Raw genomic sequence first — 21,907 nt, forward strand, 5'->3', positions numbered from 1 at the left:
TATATGAAAAAATAAGACTTTCACCTCATGTTGAGGTCTTAACAATTTCGCGGCGAGCAACGGCCGTCCCCTGACGCCGTGCACCGATGCTTCATTATCGCCATCGTAGAACAAAAACCGGAGCCGCAAAAAATTGCGACCGAGCGGACAGAGAGCAGCAAGTAGAGTGAAGTGGGGTGGAAAAATGAATCGGCAAATGAGCGATCAGATCCGGGTACGCGGCGATGCGCGGGAACCAATGAGTGCGTTTGGCGCCCAAACAACGAAGGGAAGGGGACGCTACGCCATTTTAATGGCCGACAGGAAGATGCGAAAAATCGGATTGACGCTTGAAAAATTGACAAAAAGCTAAACGATGGGAAAAGTGAATAAGTCATATATTTGATATCGTAAAGTGTGCGAAATTTAACGGGGGAACGCGGGGAAAACGTGGAATGCGCAAGAAAATAAAAAACAACAAAATGGGGGAAGAAAACGATTAAAATGACCGAAAACATGGGAAAAATGTAAATGGGTGAAAAATGTGATATGCATTATCACAACTGGTTTGGATAGTCAGATCCGAGGCAAAGGATAATCATGTATATTTGTTTGGTGACATGTTCAGAAAGAGTTGTTTGCTGATATATAGACTTGCTGAGATTATAGATTGAAGTATGTGTCTGAACCACAGATTAAAGTATGTCATGTGAGCCAATGAATATGATTGAACTAGTTTGTTAGTATGAAAAGAGTGTCATTGAATAATTACTTTAATAAAAATTGTACGTAGCAAATATTCTACCTTTAAATTCTGCTACCCTAAGCATTGGTATGGATCACCTGTTTTAGGAATGTCTTAAGGTATTGTTTAACAGGAACTTACAAAATAAGTTGACAATACATGGGCGAATAAAAGCTATGAGGGATTATTTCGTTATGTAAAATTTGCATCTGGTATTTATATGCTTGCTACTAAATCAATAATAAGCTTCTTTTTTTTTTAAAGGAAGCTTGCAATTGATCTGTAGCATATTCCATTCAAACTATCTCAATGCTTTTTGATTCAAAAAGTAGTGAGAAAATCATGGTATAGATTATTAGTCTTTTTAAAAAATTTTTGAATATTATTTTTAACATTATGGAAATAATAAAATATTTTTTTTAGAGTTGGGCTAAAAGTAATGACCAAACAAGAAAAAGACTTATTCTGTTTATTGGTAGAGTTGGTAAGGAAACGAATCAAGGAAGAGCTTCCACCAAAGTAAGCGTATTGCTATTTTGTTCCATTTAAATTATTGAGTGTATATGTTTTGAACATTTTTCAACAAAGAGATTCAGTATAGATCAATTTCAATGATGTTGAAAAAAAAAAAAGTAATTGAAAGCTTTTAAAAGGCAATTAAATGTGACTGCATTTACTGTCAATGTGCTTTCATTGCAACACATTGTTGCAGGGAAGTTGTTCCCATTAATGAAGAATTTGAAATAATGAATAATTGTAACTTTTATTTTTATAGTAGCCATAATACCTGTACCTCAGAGCCAGACTAATGTAAGTCACATAATCAGTACTTTACAGGAGAAAGAGAAAAACGGTTGTGTGGTGCATACAAAGAATGGGACTTTTACTCTTTTAGGGTAATTCCACGAAAAAGTTCAGCTTTTGTCCCACATATGACGTCTCATATATCTCATTAAAGAGTAATAGTTTTAATGGGTTATGATGAAATTTTTTGCTTAAGATATCACATATAAGTTTGTAATTTGTTAAGCAGAAAAAATTTGAAAGTATTATTTACAATGTAAAATGTGAGACGTCATGTGTGGGACAAAATGACAATTTTCTGTAGAATGGCCCTTTAACACTGGTAAATAATTACGGTACCCCGCATTATCCGGCACGCTGCAAAATTCAGGGGTCACCAGATTTTTAATAACACTTGCCTGGTCCTTTCCTGCATGGTGGAAAAATTGAGATTAGAAAAAAAATAATACTTTAAAAAATATATGTTCAGCTTAAAGAATAATATAAGTTTTATATATATCTTATTATAGTATTAATGAACAGTTTAATTTTGTAAAAATATTAACTAACAATGTCATTTGTTATTTTAACAAGAAAAATATTATTAAATAACGAATAATTTTTTCAAAAAATAAATTAAAACTAAGCAAACATTTAAGCAGTAAGTTACCGCCCCTAAGCCAGTGCTGAAGAATTTACCAGAGCTATTTAATAAATAAAAATTAAACACACCTCCCTAAAAGGAACCAAAAATAATTTATTTAAAAAAAATATGAACGAATAGCTGAAACAATGATTGCTTCAGAATCGATTACTTTATTGGCATATAATTAAATTCATTAATAATGACTTACCATAAATAACAAGCTCATATAACATGCTATTCACAACTAGAACTGAATGGGAAAATTTGACTTTGTTTTGTTGCAAAATAAACCTCAAATTATTCAGCATGCCGGAAAATTTGAATTTCCCGGCATGCTGGTCAACTTTGCTTTTTTCCGGCATGCCTGATCATGCAGGGTAATACGGTACAAAGGATTTTTTTTAGAATTAGGTTCACATGGCCCAATGGGGAATAGGATTCTACCTACAATACACTAATAAACTAAGATTTGCAATTTTTCAACTTATACTTGTCTAGCTCTGAGGTACAGATATTGCAAAATGAGTTCTTATTCTCTTATGCTTTATATTCTGATACTAAAAGATCTGTGTCTCAGTGTTGTGTCATTGCATTTAATCATTAAAAGAGAAATGTCTTTTTAATATTTACAGATAGTTGATCTTTTATGGGATCTTGCTCATTCTGCTTTCTTATCAATGAACTTAGTTGAATTAGCTCTTGAGGAACATTTTTCAATTTTACGTGAAGTATCGCACAAAGATCAAATTAAAAAGCAGTATTGTGTGAAGTGTATAGAAGATATTAAAAAGGTATGTTTTATAGAAGTGGTTCTTTGTAGCTTTAAAGTTGATATTATTTACACAAAAGTTTAAAAAAGTGGCAAAATAAATGTTACTGCACTGTAAAATTCCTTACTCAGATAATGTTTTGTTGAGTATTATTTTGTACACATGAGATCCAATTATCTCCCAGTTTTGTATCTTTATCTTTTTTTGCATTTAGTATGAGCAAGTACTTCTTCAATTTATGTTTCATTAATTTATTTATGATTTGTTATTTTTTAGGGAACTTCAGTACTACCATCTTTGAGGCTGCTTCACAATATCTGTAAAAATATTTTAAAGTCTGGTGTGTACAAGCAAGATCGAGTAAGTTTCTTTTTTTTTCTTCCCCGGGAGGTGAGGGGCTTGCAATTGAACCCTTGAAATCTCCCAAATGACAGGCTTGTTGCATATTATACAATATTTTACTGTTATTGTTTTTTAAACTCATTTTTGTACTTTTAAAAAATTTATGTACTTTGTTTAACAGTTGCAATGTTTGTTCATAATTTGTATTGAACTTTGTTTCTACATTTCATTTTAAGTTTTGATGTTTCTATAAATTTTGATATTTGCTTGAATCTGTTGTCTATAGTCTGTGTTTTTGAGACTGAACAGTGCAAGTTTGTTGTATTTTAATGTAAGCTATGACAATATACAAGCATAATGATTTGTATGAATATATTTATAAATAATGTAGATACATTATAGGAATAACATAGATACATTTGGCTATTTTTGGTAGTGCATGTAACATGAGTGACTTATCAGAGAGAGAATGCACCAATTCATTTCGGTTTTGATTTAATTACATGACGAGTATTTTTGAAATAACTTAAGATGACATCTAATAAGCTTTAAAAAATGAAAATGAATTAAAGTTTCTGGGCAGTTCTCAAAAGGTGGGAACAAAAAAGTTAACTTTGAGCAATTTCAAAAATTTTCGAATTTGACATCAATTTTGATTTTATTCTATAGTATGCATACCTAGAACACAATATATGAACATGAAAAGACAGCAGGTATTTGTAAAAATTGTTAATTAGCAAATTAAATCAGCAATCTGTAGGTAACAGATTTTGGACATTGTTTTCCTGTAGGTAACGGATTTTGGACATCATCATAACGTAAGTTTCACCATTTTTGACAATTGTTAATCTGATTTTTAACTTTTCCAATGAAAATTTTATTTACTACTTTTTAAATTTTGCAATTTAATAATAAAGAGGATATTAATGAAATACTTGAATGGCTATACATGCTGCTCCTTACATTTAATAAAGTTTTGGAATGATTTTAAAGAAATTGATGCAAGGTTAAAAAAAAGCTTCAAATTAAAAATAATACAATTGTAAAAAGTGACATCAGTTTTAATAATGAATTTTTTTTTTCCTAAAGTCATAAGAATTAAAATGATGTCTAAAAAAATTATTGAAGAAAGAAATTCGTATTTCTATTTGGAGATCGTTAAATTATGTTACCAAAAGAAAGAAGAGAAAAAGAATTTAAAATAATAAAAGCGGAAAAAAAAAAAAATGCTAGCGCAGGTGATAAAGTCGCCAAAACTGGTACAGCTGACGATAAACTCCATTTGTCAAATTGGAATTCCCCTCTGGTAACCTTTAGCTTATCGTATACTGTGTTGTCGCCAACGGAGGTTTGCTTGGCGATTTTAGCGCAAAATGGCTTTCGGTTCGATCATAAGCAGCCATGTTTCTACTGTAATTTATGTATTGTTCAATGTGTTACATATTAATTATGCAGAATACCAATGGATTAAAGAAGATAACATTATAATAACGTTTTTTATTGAGGTTAGAAGACAGTAGATCATTAAAAATTATGAATAAATGGACAGAATTATCGGCGTCAAGATCGTAACGCCATTTGGACATCTCACATGTACGTTTAAAAAAAATTATTTTTCTTCTAAGATACTGCATAAAAGCTTATGAAAACACTTTTAAACAATTAAAAATTGATTCCGAGGCTCGATAAACACCTTTAAAATGAAAACATCATATACTTAGTTCTCAAAAATAGCATTGTAAAGATCGTAAATTTTGGACATGCATCAAATTTCAAACTTACTATTTTCTAAAATCGTTTACAAAGTGAATAATCTGTCTTTACTTTTGTTATTTGTGTAAAATATTAACAAAAAATTATTCAGTGTAAGATTCATACCTTTAAATTTTTTTTGAAACGTATGGAAATAATTTAAAAAAATTTTTCTTTAATGGTACATTTGCTCAGTTAACGTTTTGGTATGTCCAAAATTGCGCCTTTTTAGCAAAGAAAATATTTTTTAAGGGCATTTAAAGAGCATTTTTTCCATAATTTATGTCAATTCTTATCTCTATACAGTATTATAATTTAACTCGAAAATTTTTGAGTTAATTAAAATAAAAGTTATTTGGTGTTGAAGCTTCAAAATTGAGGTCTGTGTTTGCTCCCACCTTTTGAGAACTGCCCTTCTATAAATAGTTTTTATACCCAAAATATTCTAACGGAATCAAAATTTTCTTTAATCCCTCTCTGTATTCAAACTTTCAATCCATCAAACCCTCAGTAATTCAAATATTTTTGTAGTCTTGAATTAGATCTAGAATTTATGGTACATTTGCAGATAAGGGACTCTAACTTAAAATGTGTTGAACTGTATATTTGTTTCTGTCTTTGTATTTATACTATATGTTTGCTATCTTTCTAGGCAAGTTTGCATGAGCTAAATAAAACACATGATATTATTAAGTTGATGACTGTTAGCCTTGCTAAAAGTCACAAACAAGCTGTTGCTGCTGCAGGATTGGGCTTGAAACCTCTGACTCTAGTTGATGGAAGGTATACTCATGAAGAAGTAAGCATTCTTTAAAAAAATAATAAATATTTCTGCTTTAAATTTAAAATCTGTTTTGAATTTCTTGTCATTTTCTATTCACTAGAAAAATATATGTATGCTTTTTGAAATTCTTCTATCGTTTAAGTATAGTTTTTGGTATAACCGGGGATAATTTTTATTTATAATCGCAATATAAAAATGGAGAATTAATTCTTGTTTGTTTAAAAATTTAAAAAATGTGAATTTAATGTGTGTTTAAGTATTTTTTTTTTTTTTTTTTTTTTTTTTTAAACCAGGGCCCCTGAAATGTTGAATTTTCTTCAGCTAATCTTTTAACTTATTCCTGTTACCAAATTAGGAAAAAGAATAATTGCCAATGAATTGGACATTGATTCTTTATGATTGATTACTTTGAAAGGAATATTAAAGAAATTGCTTAGTAATGTTTTTAATTGAAAAAGTGCATTCATTTTTATATTCTCTAAAAGCATTTATTTCCACGAGCTGCTTTTTTTTTATAGAAAAATAAAGATGTTGGTGATTCTGCGAGCTGGAAATTTATATTTGAAGCAAATTTTATGCATGAGAAATATTTCGTGGGGCTTAAATTTTTGTAATTACATGCACCACAAAAATCGCAACAATGAAAGCGTTGCAAAAATAAGTCCATTTCCAGGATTGTAAAAAGTTGTATATTTATGAAAGTTTTTGTTATTTATATGTAAAAAGAGAAAGATTTTGCATGCTATGAAAAATAATTTCTTTTTCTTTTATAGTATCTTGTTGAACATTTGAGTTTTCTACAATTTATTCTGCAAGATGGTGCTCAATACTTACCTTGGAGTAGGGCTAGAGATATATGGGAGACTTTAATATCAAATGTAGATGCTTGTGAAAAAGACAGAGAAGTAATTATCATTATATTTATTACAACACTTTTATATATTTTTAAATTCTCGTTTTTTTTACCTTAGTTTGAGTGTTTGTGCATAAGATGAGTTATTCTATAACTTTCTATTAAGAATATTTGATTTAATGGTTCTCTTTATTTAACATATCTTACTGGAAATGTTTCAACTAAATGATGTTTTTCTGATTTAATACATCCTTTAGGATTTAATTATAGCATTAAATTTGTCTCTTGATAATCATAAAATTGCAGGAGCTTCCTATGTTAAGTAATTTAAAATGAAAAATACCAAAACCTACATGTATTGAGGATGTGAAGAAAATTTTAAAAGTACTGACAGGATATTGAAAGTCTGTTAGGTCAGGGGCAGTCAGAGGTGCAGGGTGCAATGGCAGATACAAGGGGAGAGTCATGGGGTCATGCCCCTCCCCCTCCTTCCCCCAATACTCTCACATATTGTTGAATTTGAACTGCAAAGAAAAAAAAAACCAGAAGGAACAAATTCGAGTTTTTCCATTTTTGTTTTCTTTTTTTACCTTTTTACATTTTGCCATCGTGAAATTTTCTGCCCCTAAAATCTGCCCCCTGAGGTGATGGCATGGGTCACCAACCCCAGGAGCTGGGCCTAGATGCACATGTGAGCAGTATGTGCAAGGTTGATCGGATTAATTTCTGTTAGGTATTTGATGCGCTGAAGATAAATTTGTTAGTTATTTCTTAGCATACTTCAACCACTGCAAATGTGAAAATTGAAGGTTTTTTTTCCTCTATTGCATTTGAGAAAAAGCTATTTTAATTTGGTTTTAGAATGAAATCCTACAGAATTTTTATAACTTTAGATTTTATCTAACTCATTAAACTTCTTAGCTGTCTTTTAAATATCCTATATTTACAGTAAATGAATTGCTTTAAAAATAAAGGTGGAAATGTTTTTCTCTCATTTTTTTTCCTGGAAGGAATATGAAGTATTAACTTTTGGAAAATATATTGAAATTAAAGTTGGTGTTAGTTTATTTTGTTTTAGGAACTTATTCTTTTTGTTCCTAGCAAATGGATTTTATCTCTTGTGAAGTTACCTTTAAACCTTCTATATTTCTTCCCATATAGGTTTGTTTTGAATGGTTTACAAGTTGTCTGCAAGATCTTGAATCTGATACCCAGTCGATGCTATTTCAATACAAATTATTGAAACTGGATCCTTCTCATTTAACTTATACAGGTTTGTCATATTTATCCCATATTTCATAGATGTTCAAGTACTGTTGGCACCTCTTAATCTGGTTACGAGTAAAGGAATACGCTGCTTATGTCAATAAAAAATTTCTGAAACCAAATACAGTCGGACCCCAGTTTAACTAATCTCTATTTAACGAATTTCGTGATTTAGCAAATTTTTCTTTTTCCTCGACTAAAATGAAAGCAAAATCCCATATTTACTAAGTAATAAACCCTGAATTAACAAATTATTTTAACAGCTAAAAAAATTTTTTTTTTCTTTTTTTGTTAATTTGAGTTAGGAAATATTAGGTTGTTTTCCAAATGATACATCCATCTTGTCTGAAGCACAAAAAGCCTGGTTTTTTTTTTTTTGGAATCAGCCATCTTTAAAAAGCGAGGGGGTAACCAGCAATTCTGATGCAGAAAGCAATAAAGAAACTCCCATTAAAACTTACTTTTTCAAATGCTTTACATGGCCTGGGAACTGTAAAAAACATATCTCATACAGCAGGCTGTAAATAACACGGCATTTTCTTTTCCCCATAAAGTCAAAAGAGAAATATTTTGAGTCAAGTATTAATATGTAGCTCCGATTTAACATATGAAAGTTTCGGTCTCAATGAATTTGTTAAATCGGGATCCGACTGTATTTCTTCATCTACAATGCTAAAGTTCCCTGCCCAATATCATGATTTTTTCTTTTGTTAACAATAGTTATTAAGCATGTATTATTATTGATTTCCAATGAAGTTTAAGGTTGGAAAAGAGGATAAAATTCAAATTTGATCAACTTCTACCCTCACTCTCCTCAGAAATAAAACAATAAACAAATAAACTTCTCTGGCTATATTCACTGCACTGACAAACCATAAAAATATTACCCAGATGACCTAGAAATTAATTATATTGCTCCTCAATGTGTATGATTTACAATGCTGCAAGCTAGGTACACCCAGTATGATTATGTTTTGTTCAACTTTCTGCAGCCAGGCACTTTATTTTGATGATCAGGAGGTCAATTCCCCCCCCCCTCAAAAAAAAAGTAATAAAGCAATAAATTCATTAAAATTACTGGACAAACTGTATAATTTGCAAAATGTTACTTCTCAGAAAAACTAAAATGTGTCGCTACCTTTACAAGCAACAATTATATTTGGAGAAAAAATAAATGTTGAAATTATGAGTGCTTTTATATATTTAAAAATGTTTTTACTATGCGTATATTTTTTAAAACTTTTATTTTTGTGTAAACATCCTATAACAGTTAGAATTATAAAAATTAAAATCTGTAGTTTCATTGAAATTATTCTTTATTTTTTTTAGGATTTAAATGTTTCAAAACATACTTTGAAAATGTAAATGCTGCAGAGAACAAATTAAAAAGATCTCTTTCATCATTGGTAGGTGATACATTTTGATTGAGTTGACTTATATCAATATGGTTTCTATTGTAATTCTATATGATCTCATCGCTTGAATTGTTACTTAAATGCTCATAAATTGTTACTTAAACGTTACTTAAATTCTTTCACTTATAAATACTATTTTTCATTTGAAACTTTTTGATTTCTTGTTTAAAGATAAATTTAAGTGCAGCCATTACTAAAGGCAATTTTTATGTTTTATTATTCATATTATTGCTGAATTTTAATTATGAAATATGTTTTCATATAGATTATAGAAAAGCTTGAATTAAATGGATCTGATTTTTTATGGCAAGTTGCTCTTTCTTCAGATGAAAATATTGCAAATGTGGCTATTGAATATTTGCTAGAAATATCATACCATGCTTTGTCACCCAGACTTAAAAAGGTAAATTTTTTGTACTCCGTGTGAAGCATTTTCTTATTAGTAAAATAATTAGTCATTTAAGTTCGTTTGGATGATTAATTATTATATAATTAAAGACTTTGTGACCTAAATATACAGGGTGTTCCTGTGTAACCTGCAAGACCTCTATTTTCATAACCATCAGTCCTAGATGCATACTTCCAACTGCAAAAATGTTCGAAATCAGTTAAGGTATTGATTGTTTGAAGCAAAAAAAAAAAAAAAGAAAACAGTCAAAAATACTAAATTTAACTTTTTATATGGGCCCTAGGTCCCAAACTTATATTTAGAAAAATAATCTTCATTGAAAAATATTGCTTAACAAAAAAAAAAAGACATTTGTGCAACCAAAACTCGTGGAGATATTCGAATTCAAAGTTTTAAAAGACCATGCAAAAGATGAGATTGGATTTTATCACCCTTTCAGAAGAATTCTTACTTAATACTACAGCTCAAATAGCTGTACTTCTATTTGACATTGCATATTTTATCTGCTAAAATGCTCAACAATATTTGAACATAATTTCAAAACCTCAAAAATATTTTAGGGCAAAATATCAGTAATATTAGTTTAATTTGATGAAAGTGAAAAATAGTCATATATTATTGATTGAAAATAACATTTTGGAATTAGTTTCTGCCATATAATTTGTATTTACCATTTTCTTCTGACATCAAATTAAATATTTGAGATACACAGCACCATTTATATTATTGAGATCCAATATCAGGGCTCAATTATGTATAATTCTTTAAAAAAAATGTAATGTTTCCAAAAATGTTTCCTGCAAGTCTTTTGAATTTTAAAAAATTGTACAAAAACTACCCTTTTTTGCTTAGTAAAAAAGGCAACTTTTTAAATTATAATATTAAGGACAATAAAAATAGAAGTACCAAAAAATGTAATTGAATTGTGTTAAAATGCTTTAAAACATTCATAAGTAACCTTTGGCTGACTTCAGAGTGTTAAATAATTTTTTTCAAGAAAGAATAAGCTGAACTGGACAGTAATAGAAATTTTACGAATCATAGAAATATTGCTTGCTTTGAACAGCGATTTTCTCGTTAAAAGCAAGTTATGGTAGTTTAGTCTTAACATTGAACGCTAACTAACTATTTTTCGTTAAATGAGGGCTTTTTATAATCAAGTTTGACTATACTTGATTTATAATCATCCATTAACTTAATTGGCATTGCCTTTTTTCAGATCCTAAATTTCTAAATTTTGCTTTTTTTCAGTTTTATTTATTTATTTATTTTTTGAAAATTCATTGTCAGCAAGTTTTGTAATATTTTAAGATTTAGATAAAAATTATGATTGCTCAGAGTTCAGGTTTTCTCAAAGTTTTTACAATCAAAATAAGAATTGCACTTGCTGCTCTAAGATGCAAATCCTTTGATACTCAGGGGTTGTTTGTATTCTGACAAAACTCCACGATTCCGGAAATTTCAAACAAGGCTCCAAACTAGAGTTCTTTTTATTCTGTTACAGGGTATGTGGATCCCTTAGCATTGATTGAGCAAAGCTCAATCTTAAAAGTACCATTTTTCATGCCTTATCTTCGAAAAACTTGGATGTTTAAAATTACAGTTGCTTTAAGTTAAGTTTTTGCTTATAAGTAAAAATTTAAAATTATTCAGGTAACCGCTGTCTTGTTTAAAACTTTTTAAATGCTTTAACTTCCCATAGAAAGGCGTGGCAAATTGAATCGCCTCAACCAGTACTGAAGTTTAATCTTATACCATGAATTTTGACAGGGATTGTTTTGACAAAAATTTCATCCCGTATCAGTAAAACCCCTGTATGCCTCACAAAGCAGTCAGTACTAAATGGCCACACCATTTTCTTATTTCTCCAGTGTGTTCATTAAGTTTGAAAACAAAAATATCTTTCTTAAATTAACATTCATTATCATACTTTGTCCTGTTCATTTATTTTCTGCTTGAATGTGTAATATTCAAAATGTAACTGTTCTATTATTGTTGATATTATTCATGTATTCAACTTCGAAATAGTGTTAAGATATTATATAAAATTTTTCTATTCCTGTTAGGATTTATAAAACCTTTCATGATTTGTTTTTTTTTTCTATTTCAGGACGTTTTATCTCTGCATAACAGATTTATTAATGAGTGTTATAAAAAACTGGAGGTTAGTATTTAGAAATAATTAAAAATTTAAGAAATGTTACTATTTTTTTATTAAATTATCAATTGCTGGACATTTTGAGATTTTTCAGTAAAATTTCTTTTGAAATACATTTTGAAGAGTTAAAAATCATGTATAAAACAATTTTCCCCTGTGTTTTATATTTTATTTAAACACATATACATGATTAAATTTCTATTTTAATTTTTAGCAATATTTTATGGTTGGTATGTATATTCCTTTAAACAAAATGATTATTTTAATACATTGTGAGTTTATTGTCCAAATTTTCTGGGTTTAACATTTTATATTTACCAGGATGTATAAGTTTTCTTTTCTTATAGCAGGAATATTTTGTAGTCAGGAGTGAAAATTCTCAATTGACAATATAATGATAAAGAAATAGGAAACGTTAAATTTTCATTCCAATACATAATATTTTGGTAATCTTATATGTACTATGAATTGAATGAAATTCATGATGCTCTTAAAACATTACTTGGAGTTTCTTTTCCTCATATCAAATTAAATTGCGCAAAACAATCTCGACTTATTGAACAAGTCTCAAGTGAAAAAAATGTTTATTGTATCATTTCAGGATGTAGCAATGTACAGTACAGGTTGTAAGTACAGAATAACTTCAATTTAACAATACATTTCACTGTTCAGTATTCGACTGCATTGAATGTCTTTGCTCCTCAATTTAACGATATCCTTGATTCAACAATAACTTATTGCAATCCTTTTACAATCATTAAATCAGGGTTATATTGTATTAAGTACAAGAAAAATATGCATGTATTCATGTCATGATTTATAGATAACAGCCGTTGAATGTAATTTTCTATAAAAGTTTGTTTATTACTCTTTGTTCAAGATCAGTAGCAGAACTAGGGGTTGGCAGGTGTGGCTCTCGCCAGGGGCGCTGGAGCAAAGGAGGCGGCATTTCAACTGATTAAAATTTTTTTTAAGGAGTTTTTTTTTTTGTCATGCAATTTGAAAAATGTTCTAAAAAATGAAACAAAAACTCTCAAGGAAAAAAGCAAGAGACACATACATAACATCTACCGAGAAGGAACATTGGGCATCATTGAAAACAATTCTAAAAAAGAAAATAAGAAAAAAAATTACAATACTGCTTCCTATTTGTCGAATGAACTAATCAAAATGTTTCAAAAGTAATAATAATAATAATAATAATAACAATAAATTAAAAAAAATTTTTGGAGGTCACAATGACCTCCAGTGACTTCTCATGTGGGTGACCTGGGGGGGGGGCGCAATTTCTTTAATTCGCCAGGGGCGCTAGACCCCATAGTTACGCTACTGTTCAAGATCATATTTCTTTTGCAATTATGACTAAAATGACTTCTGCATTAATAAAATGGAAAATGTGCAGGATAAAATATTTCATCAACTAAGGCTTTTCAGCTTCTCATGATGATTCATTTCCAAATAAGGCAGTGAGAAGCAAAGGGATGTAAGTGGCAAAATTAAAAATTTGGAGATAACCAGCACAAATGGTAGGTGAACCCCTCCTTTGTCTTGAGGCAAGAGATGGTACTAGTAGCCCCTGTAGTTGCTGATATACAGCATGGTTTAGGAAAACATTTCAATGAAAGCCTACCTAGGATGTTATCTTTAACGCATTTTACTCAAAACTTGAAAATGTCCACTTATATCCCTTTGCTTCTCACTGCCTCAGATATGAAAAATATATTGAAAAGATCCTTTGTCTTTTGTTTTCTCAAATACACTGATGATTATTATTGTAGACTAGTTGCATAGCATGGCTTTACATGGTATACCTTGCAAATAATAGTTATGTCAAGTGACGCCTGCTCAACAATCGGGCTTGAAGAAAAAAAAAAATCTGTAAAATTTCCTGACAGTTCATAGAAAAATAACCAAAAACAAAAAATTTTCAATCTGACGATTACAAAGAAAGCCTCAAAACAAAAGCAAGAATTTTATTTGTTCACTTTCCAGAAAAAAATAGCAACAGGTCTTCCTTCACATTGATTTTATTCATTCCAATTATATGCAGAGGAAAATTTTCAATTCAAAGTTGATTTTCCGTTACTTAAAAATGCTTAAACTTTTATTTTGCTGATTTTAGAGACTTGGTGGTTTCATTTCTAAAGGAAAAAAAATCTTCTGCAAACTTTTGAATAGAACTAAAATAAAACAGATTGGATAATTATTTCGGGAAATAAGAGCTATTTAATGCCATTTTTGGGTCCTACAATTGAAATTTGAACAGTTCAGTACTTTTTGGCATTCGAAAACCCCTCTACATTCCTTCTCTGGTGCTCGTGTACCTCCCTGCCAAATTTGGTCGGGATCTGACATTTTTTTTGTTTTATTTTTATAGATGTTACTGTGAAAGGCGAAAGTATTTCTTCTTTTGCTGATGGGTTTGCTATTTGAATGTTGACACTCACTGGCAAATATCAACATGTACCAAATTTCGGCCTTTCATCGTAAAATATATAGATAAAAAATTCCATAAACATTTCTCAGCATGTGTTTTAATAACAATTCCCAAAAGATTCCTTTAAAGAGTAAAATCATTCATTATCTTTGAAATATTTTATTGCATATCATGTTTGAGGGGAAAGGGAGGAAAGGGGGTGGTAGGTTTGAGAAACAATGAAATTTTGATTAAGATTTCAACTAAGAAGTTTTTTTTTTAAAACTGAATTGATAGTTTTATTATTCAACCATTACTAAGTAAGCTTTGAATTTAATAGTGTACACAATCTGTTTTGTGAACATTGAACCATACTTTGTTGTCTTTCATTGTAGTGTGTCTCTGTGACATTGGGTGGAACAGTTATGACAACTGCTGTTTCTAATGCTACAAAAACTCTCACTGCTGTGTCTGTTTTTGAAGTTGCTTCTTCAACATCTCCAAAAAAGTATGTTATGCTGCTTCTTCCAAAAACAATTTTATGTTTTTCGGTAGCGTTAGAAATCCCATGTATTGAAATTCCCTTTAAGATTCAAGTTTCTTTTATTGAAAATGATTTTAATTTTGACTGAATTAAGGAATAAGCAGTCATTTTACAAAGTATACAGTGATCATTTTGAAAGTAATGCATTTTCTGGGAAAAATAGAGTTATTGATTGTACTTGTGCAAATGTTTAAATTTCTTCAAAATAATGTCCTACTGCATCAATGCACTTGCAGAGACGTGTTTGGCATGCCTCAAAGACACCCTGAAACTCCTCAACTAGAATGTCTCAGGAACCTTGTAACATGTTTTTGGATGTTTTCCTCGGTATCCCAATGCTTTCCTTTCAGCACTCTCTTGAGTGTGTGTGGGGGGGGGGGGAGTCACATGGAGCCAAATTGGGACTGTATGGGGGTTTGGGGACCACTAGGGCATTGCTCCGGGCCTGGAAGTTGGTACTGATGAAGGCCGTGTGGTCGTTGCTCAAGCGAACACTCCATCATGGTGTGTTACAAAAGTCAAAAGCATGCCTCATGCGAAGGCACATCTTTCCGTTCACACTGCTCGAAGCAAACTGATGACAGCTGCGTTCTAAGTGCTGATCCCCCACCACATATCCCCCCCCTGTTTTACCTTGGGGCCATCCATTGTTGCGTCACAATAAAATCATGCGCATTACTTTCAAATGAAACCTGTATATTTCGTTTTTATAAGTCAGACAGTTTTCTCAACTTCATCAATACCTTTACATTTTACCAGGAGAAGTAATTTAACATTTACATCCTTGCTGAAACAAAATCAACAATTTATAGACCAATAATCAAACCTTTTCCCCTGGTAGTATTTCTGAATTTTAAATGTTTCAGAACTCAACTTGTATGTCACTAACAAATCTAATATCCTGTCTTTACTTTAGACCAGTGACTTTTCTCTCCTATCTGTTTTTTCCCCTTTATACCATGCCTCACTGAGTCACCTCTTAAATATTGATATCCTGTAATTTATAAGTCATAAATGCATTTTCACACGGAAGAACCTTGAAAGACCAGTAGACTATTTGCTTTGCTTAAACAGACTTTCAGACAACCTGTAAGGGTTATTATTATTTTTGGAAAGTTGATAGAAGTGACTCAAAGTTCATTTAGTTAATAATTAATCCTTCGATTGCTTCATATGTAATCAAAGTGCCCTCTCCCTCTCCCTGTGTTGTATGTGCACTAAGTTGGCAAGGAAAATGCTGGTTTCAACCCTTTTTTATTGTCCAGTGTTATAATAGCAAATTATATGTGTACCATGTATATACAATAAAAATTGTATATACATGGTAAATTTTGACTTTTGTGCTAAGTGTACACTTGAATAAATCTAATGTGGGAAAAGCATAAATATGCAATTAATTTGCGAGCTTTGGCAACTTTTTGCTTAGCTTATGTTAGATTTATCCTAGTGCAATTATGTTTATAGATTTTTGATTAATGCATATGTCATGGCAAAAGGAACTGAAAAGGAAATTATTTGTAGGTGATAATACAACTTTTTCCAATCTAATTTTCTACTTTTGTTGTTAGATCTGCAAGATTTCAAAACATTTGTCGTCTGTTGCAAGTTGCAGAAAGTTACATTTCTTCAATTGAAGAAAATCATTCATCACCAAGGACAATACTACCTCATGTAGCTTCTTTTTTAGGACATCCATTATTGCTTAAAGTTTGTATAGAAGCAACAAAAGAAGAGCATCTCATTGTGGTATGTTTTACATTGATGTTCAACACCTTTGAATTATTTTTGAATTTGTTAATATGCAATGATTTCTTTATCAAAATTTTAATTTATACTTATGCACTTTGTATGTACTGTAAACATTCACAAATGAGTCTACATAAGTATCTTCTATCTTCTTTCACGTTATTTGAAAGTTGAAATAGAAAGGGGTGCCCCCTTTAATAGCAAGGGTTCACTCCACTAAATATTGCAAAGACCCACCTAAATTAAAAGCAAGACCCCTAAAAATGAGAAAAATACCCCTTGGAACAACCCCCTAAATTTCAATGGTGCAGTCTGCACCATGACCCCCCCCCTAGGTGTGCACCCCTGAAATAGACTCAAAAACGTTAAAATACGTCAAAATTCCAAATTCAAAAATTTTCATGAATCCAATACTTTCTTCTAAAAATTAGATATAGAAGGAAGTAAAAAAGAGAAAATTTTCATCTTTTCTTACTGCTATTAAGGGTATACATTTCTTTCAATCTTGTTTAAAAATATTTTCTAAGAATAAATGGTAATAAATAGAAAACTGATATGGGCACAGTAGGCCTTCTCAACCATGCGCTGTTATGCTACTAAGTTTAATTTAAATATTTTTAAATTATTTGAAAATTAATCCTAAATAAATCAAGGCAAAACTACCAATCGAGATTTAGCTGAGTTTCAAGGTAGAGTCAAGATAAATTTACTTCTTTTAAGGCAAAAGGTGTAGGGCCAGCTTCCGTTAATCAAATACTTTGGATAAAAGAGGACATTAAAAAATGGCCATCAGGAGGCCATAGGAATTTTCATTGTGGATTTTAACATGCACAGGTGTGCAAAATAAACAATTACTAAATGTAATGTTTTAATTAGATCTTGCTTTAATTCAAGCAATAATCGTGTTCAATATACATTTTTCAAGTCAGAAGGTGCAATGTAAATTTAATAAGATATATTACTTGTTAGTACTTTACTTTCAAGTCTGAAAAAAGCATTTGTTTTGTAGGCAAATTTAATTTCCGGTGCAGGAGGGAGAGAGAAAAAGAGAAGATATTTGCATATATGCTCTAGCTTTTTTGATCTTTTAAAGATATTTTGCTGAAATCCATAGTGCATTTTGTATCAATGTAGTAAATTTTAAATTCATAGTGTAGTTGGTGATACAATTAATTTTGAACTGAGATTCCTATTTTAAAGAAAACTTAATAAAATAAAATGTTATGATTTGGTCACTTTTGAATTTAATAGTATTTCAAAACCTGTGATTATTTATAATGTTCCAAAAATTTAACGGTGGGGGAGGAGGAAAGGAATGATAGAAATGCATATATAATGCAGCGTCTTGCAGCAGGACTAGCTGCCACTGGTGATCTTGAAGTGATATTGTTTATTTACGTAAAATAGTAATACTAATAATAACGAACCAAATTCAGTTAAACAAGTTTGTGGTTAAAGAGCTTCGGATAAGTGAGGTTCTATTGTCCTTGTATTTAAATGATTTGATATTGAAATAATTTTTTTTATTGATTTATTTATTTTAATATTTTAGACACATAGCAATGAAACACTTGGCTCAGTAAAACAGAGGATTGCACAGTATTCTCATAAGAATGTAACACAGATTCAACTTTTACAAGATGATAATTCTGTAAGTACAAGTAAATGGAAGAAAAATTGAATTTCAAATTTGTTATTGAAAACTAATTTCCGCATTCATTGGGTTACAACTAATGTTGTATGAAATTGACCGTGTTATTTTAAATTTTATTCTTTTGAAGAAGAAATATTAGGTGCAATGTCTTAAAAATTAGTTTTAAAGCATTAAACTTCATTTTTATATGATGGTATTAAAAATGGTTCCCTATAAAAGCATGATATTAAAACCATGTAGTAGTATGGCATTATGAAGTCTTTTATTTCTAATGATTAATTACTGATTGTATTGGTTTCATGTTCATGTATTTTATAGGTACGGCGATGTTTGATTATTTTCATTCTTTTTATTATTAGTTTCCACGAAACAAAGAGCAGAGATTAATGAGCCAGCTTAATTTCCATGATGGTCAATCAATAGGGGTAAAATGGCTTGGTTGTGGAATGACTAGTACTGTTACTACTCAAGTAATTACATTTGCTGCATTATTCATACTCTAATTTTCCAAAACATAGCTTACATGTAAAAATGTACATTTTGCATGTATGATTTGAAAACTTTCTTATACTTGATATGCTGTTATGAAAAATTGTTTCCTTTAAAGAAAATTTAAGCCAGAAAATATTAAACTTTTGCACAGATAACCAAATTTATTTGTGATGGTGTATGTTTTGTTTATTTATTAATGAAATGTATGCACTTTGTTTTGGTTTTTTATAACAGTCGATTCTCTAGACAGTACCATGTATTTTTGCTGTTATATATTAGTTGACATGCAAATTTCATTCTGCTGTGAAGTATAGTTATCCATGCCAGCACAGTTGCCTGTATTAAAATAAATAATTTAATTAACTTAGCAAAACATGAAATATACACTATTCTATAAATTTTAAGATAACTGTTAAGAATTTTTTTTTGCTGGTAAAACAGCGTCATAGAAAAGATACAAGTTCAAAACTCAAACAGAATAACATTTCTCCTTTTCCTTTTTTTGCAAGAATATGACACTCACAGTAAAAACCTTATGCTGTCTAACTTCATATTACCAGTAGAAAGAGATTTCCTAGAGAGAAGAAAGTTAAAGAAAGGAAAGGTTAAACAAGTTTTCATTGAAACATAATTCTTTTGAGTTTGATTATTTCATTGTTCAGAAAAATGCTTTTACATTTTATTTGAGAAGAAGAAATTATCTGTAAGGCATTCTTTTGTTTATTTGGCATAACTTGTAAAAAACACCTCTGTGTTTATGAAATTTATGCTCCTTCTTGCATTCTTATTGATGCAAACTGTTTTAGGATTCAAGAAATTCTGAATATGGATCAGTTTCATTAATTTCTGATGCTGCCTATGAAAATGCTCAATCTTACTTATTGGAACAGGTTTGTAGGCTATATTTATTCGGACTTTTTTGATCATTTTAGCTTTTATTTGTTATATTTTTCAGATTTTTGTATATATTTTTTTTTTAAATTTTTTTGTTTGACTCTGAAAATGTGCCTTGACTACATCACCTCTTTATCAATGTGTACAAAATGCATTACAAATGTATTTATAAAGTATTCAATTTTTCATTTTGTTTCATAAATTTTATTAACCTGTATGATAAATGAAATTGTGGAACAGTCAAATATTAAAATAAAACTGGGAATAACATAATACTGGAAAATTATATATGTTTGCGTGGTTAATCTCTCGTTTTATTAGTCACATAATGCTATTTTTTTTTCGTTTTGAAATTGTTACAAAAACTCAAAAGTGCATTCGGTACATTTGATGTTGCTAAGATTTTTTTCCCTCCATAACTTTTGGTAGAACAGCTATAGCTCATGTCAGCTTAATAATTGATTGACTTGAAAGTGCAACTGATATAAAAGTGAGGCTGCGTAGATTTTTTTCAAAAAGAGATCTGTAGATGAGAGTATGTAATCTGTAGATGAAAACAGCATTCTTCTCAAGAACTCCTAATCTAATTCCTGCTGATCCAAATAAAATAGTTGGTTCTCATTCACTTCCTCAGTTGTTACCAGCAGTGGGTTGAATGGATTGATATATTGTGAACTTGGTTATTTTGGTACAAGTTCCCTAAAACATGTTGTAAGTTCCTTTTAGTATAAAATATGCCAAAAGACCAGCGTAATAAGTCAAGAACTGTGGGCTAAGAATATGGTATTGAAGAAAGCTGTGTTTGCCAATAGTTGTATGAAGAAAATGTACCTGAAAGTATGACATTTCAGAAAAAGGCCAAAGGGGTCTGGGCAGGTTGTGAAAGGCATTGTTCAGGAATTACAAAAAAAAAAAAAAAATTGTAATTATTTAATGTCATTCCAGTTCATACAACTGGCTGTCATTATCACTAATTTTGGGGAAAGACGTAGAATAATGTACTTGAATTTGTCTAGGAAATTATGCCTGTGTTCCTAATCCAGAGCATTGAAAGTCCTTTCTTAAATTAAAAAAAAAAGCAGACGATTTTGTTACGAATGATCATGTACCTTGTCTGTTTGTTATACTTATTTATTATTGCTTTCGAATTTCATACATGTTGAGTTAAAAAATTAAGTGATTTGTAAAAATCAGTCTTTGTGACAATTGACCTAAATTTTTTTGTTTAATTTTTTGCTAGCAGTAGTACTAAATGTATCGCAGAAAACTTTTTTTTTCTGCCAAAGGATCAAGTTGACCAAGAATAGCTTTTATTTATCTATTTGTTTGAAATCCTTACAAGGAAAACTTTTTTAATCAATGAATTGTGAACTAGATGTTCCCATTTGTGGCAGTGAGAAGCAAAGGGATGTCAGTAGATTTTTAAAGGTTTTGAGAAAAATGCATTTAAAGTTGATATCCTAGGTAGGCTTTCTTTGACATTTTTTTCTAAATCATTCTGTATAGCAGAACCTACCAGGGCTACTAGTATTATCCCTTGCACCAAAACAGGATAAAGGTTCTCCTACTATTTGTACAGGTTATCTCAAAATTTTAAAATTTGGCACTTGCACCCCTTTGCTTCTCACTGCCTCCTGTGCATTTACGACTTTAATACTCTCTGAATTTTTTTCATTTCTTACTTTTTTCTTTCTTTCTTTTATGCATTTTTTAGTTTGTTAAAAATTAATAAATATGCAATATATATATTTTTTAATCTGATAAAGTTAAACATTTATCTTCTCTGTTATTCTCCAGTCCATCAAATTCTTTTTATGGCTTATATATAGTTATTAGTCTTAAATTATGTTGAAAAAAAGTACTGTATAATTATATTTAAACTAAGTTTATATACCTTCGTTTCATATGCTATTGTATTATATTTTAAGGAAAAGGTATTACCTGGTGTCGTAATGGCTGCAGGAGGGCAAGTGTTTGAAAAGTTATATCAACTCTCAACTTTAGATGACTCAAAGTTAGTGTTTTGTTAAAATTAAAGCAAAGTTCTTTTTCTGATTTATTTTTTGAGGAACACTAATTACGTTTATGATGGAAATATTGAATGTATTTCAAAATTTGGTGTACATTTTTACATAATCCTTTATTGTTTTACTTGAAAATCACCCATCATTGTATGACGGGTGCAAATTGCTTCTTTATATTAGAAAAATTTCCTGTAAAAGTTGATGTGTTCGAAAGGATATATACTACAGAGAGATG

The 21,907-nt window shown here is 30.1% G+C and overlaps 1 protein-coding gene across 1 annotated transcript in view; it reads left to right on the forward strand.

Moving 5' to 3' along the window:
* The window catches only part of LOC129220174 (ubiquitin carboxyl-terminal hydrolase 24-like), a 99,704-nt gene that overhangs the window by 23,379 nt on the left and 54,418 nt on the right, over positions 1-21,907 (forward strand). Inside the window, exons 13-28 of the mRNA XM_054854528.1 lie at positions 1,148-1,243; positions 2,786-2,944; positions 3,200-3,283; positions 5,670-5,816; positions 6,575-6,706; positions 7,816-7,927; positions 9,250-9,326; positions 9,601-9,738; positions 11,855-11,908; positions 14,714-14,826; positions 16,431-16,608; positions 18,161-18,259; positions 18,622-18,695; position 19,196; positions 19,561-19,644; positions 21,577-21,662. Of these exons, the coding sequence (XP_054710503.1) occupies positions 1,148-1,243; positions 2,786-2,944; positions 3,200-3,283; positions 5,670-5,816; positions 6,575-6,706; positions 7,816-7,927; positions 9,250-9,326; positions 9,601-9,738; positions 11,855-11,908; positions 14,714-14,826; positions 16,431-16,608; positions 18,161-18,259; positions 18,622-18,695; position 19,196; positions 19,561-19,644; positions 21,577-21,662 (1,634 nt within the window). The remainder of the gene's footprint in view (positions 1-1,147; positions 1,244-2,785; positions 2,945-3,199; positions 3,284-5,669; positions 5,817-6,574; positions 6,707-7,815; positions 7,928-9,249; positions 9,327-9,600; positions 9,739-11,854; positions 11,909-14,713; positions 14,827-16,430; positions 16,609-18,160; positions 18,260-18,621; positions 18,696-19,195; positions 19,197-19,560; positions 19,645-21,576; positions 21,663-21,907) is intronic.

This window comes from Uloborus diversus, chromosome 4 (genome assembly GCF_026930045.1).
Source record: "Uloborus diversus isolate 005 chromosome 4, Udiv.v.3.1, whole genome shotgun sequence".
NCBI classification, from domain to species: Eukaryota; Metazoa; Arthropoda; class Arachnida; order Araneae; family Uloboridae; genus Uloborus; species Uloborus diversus.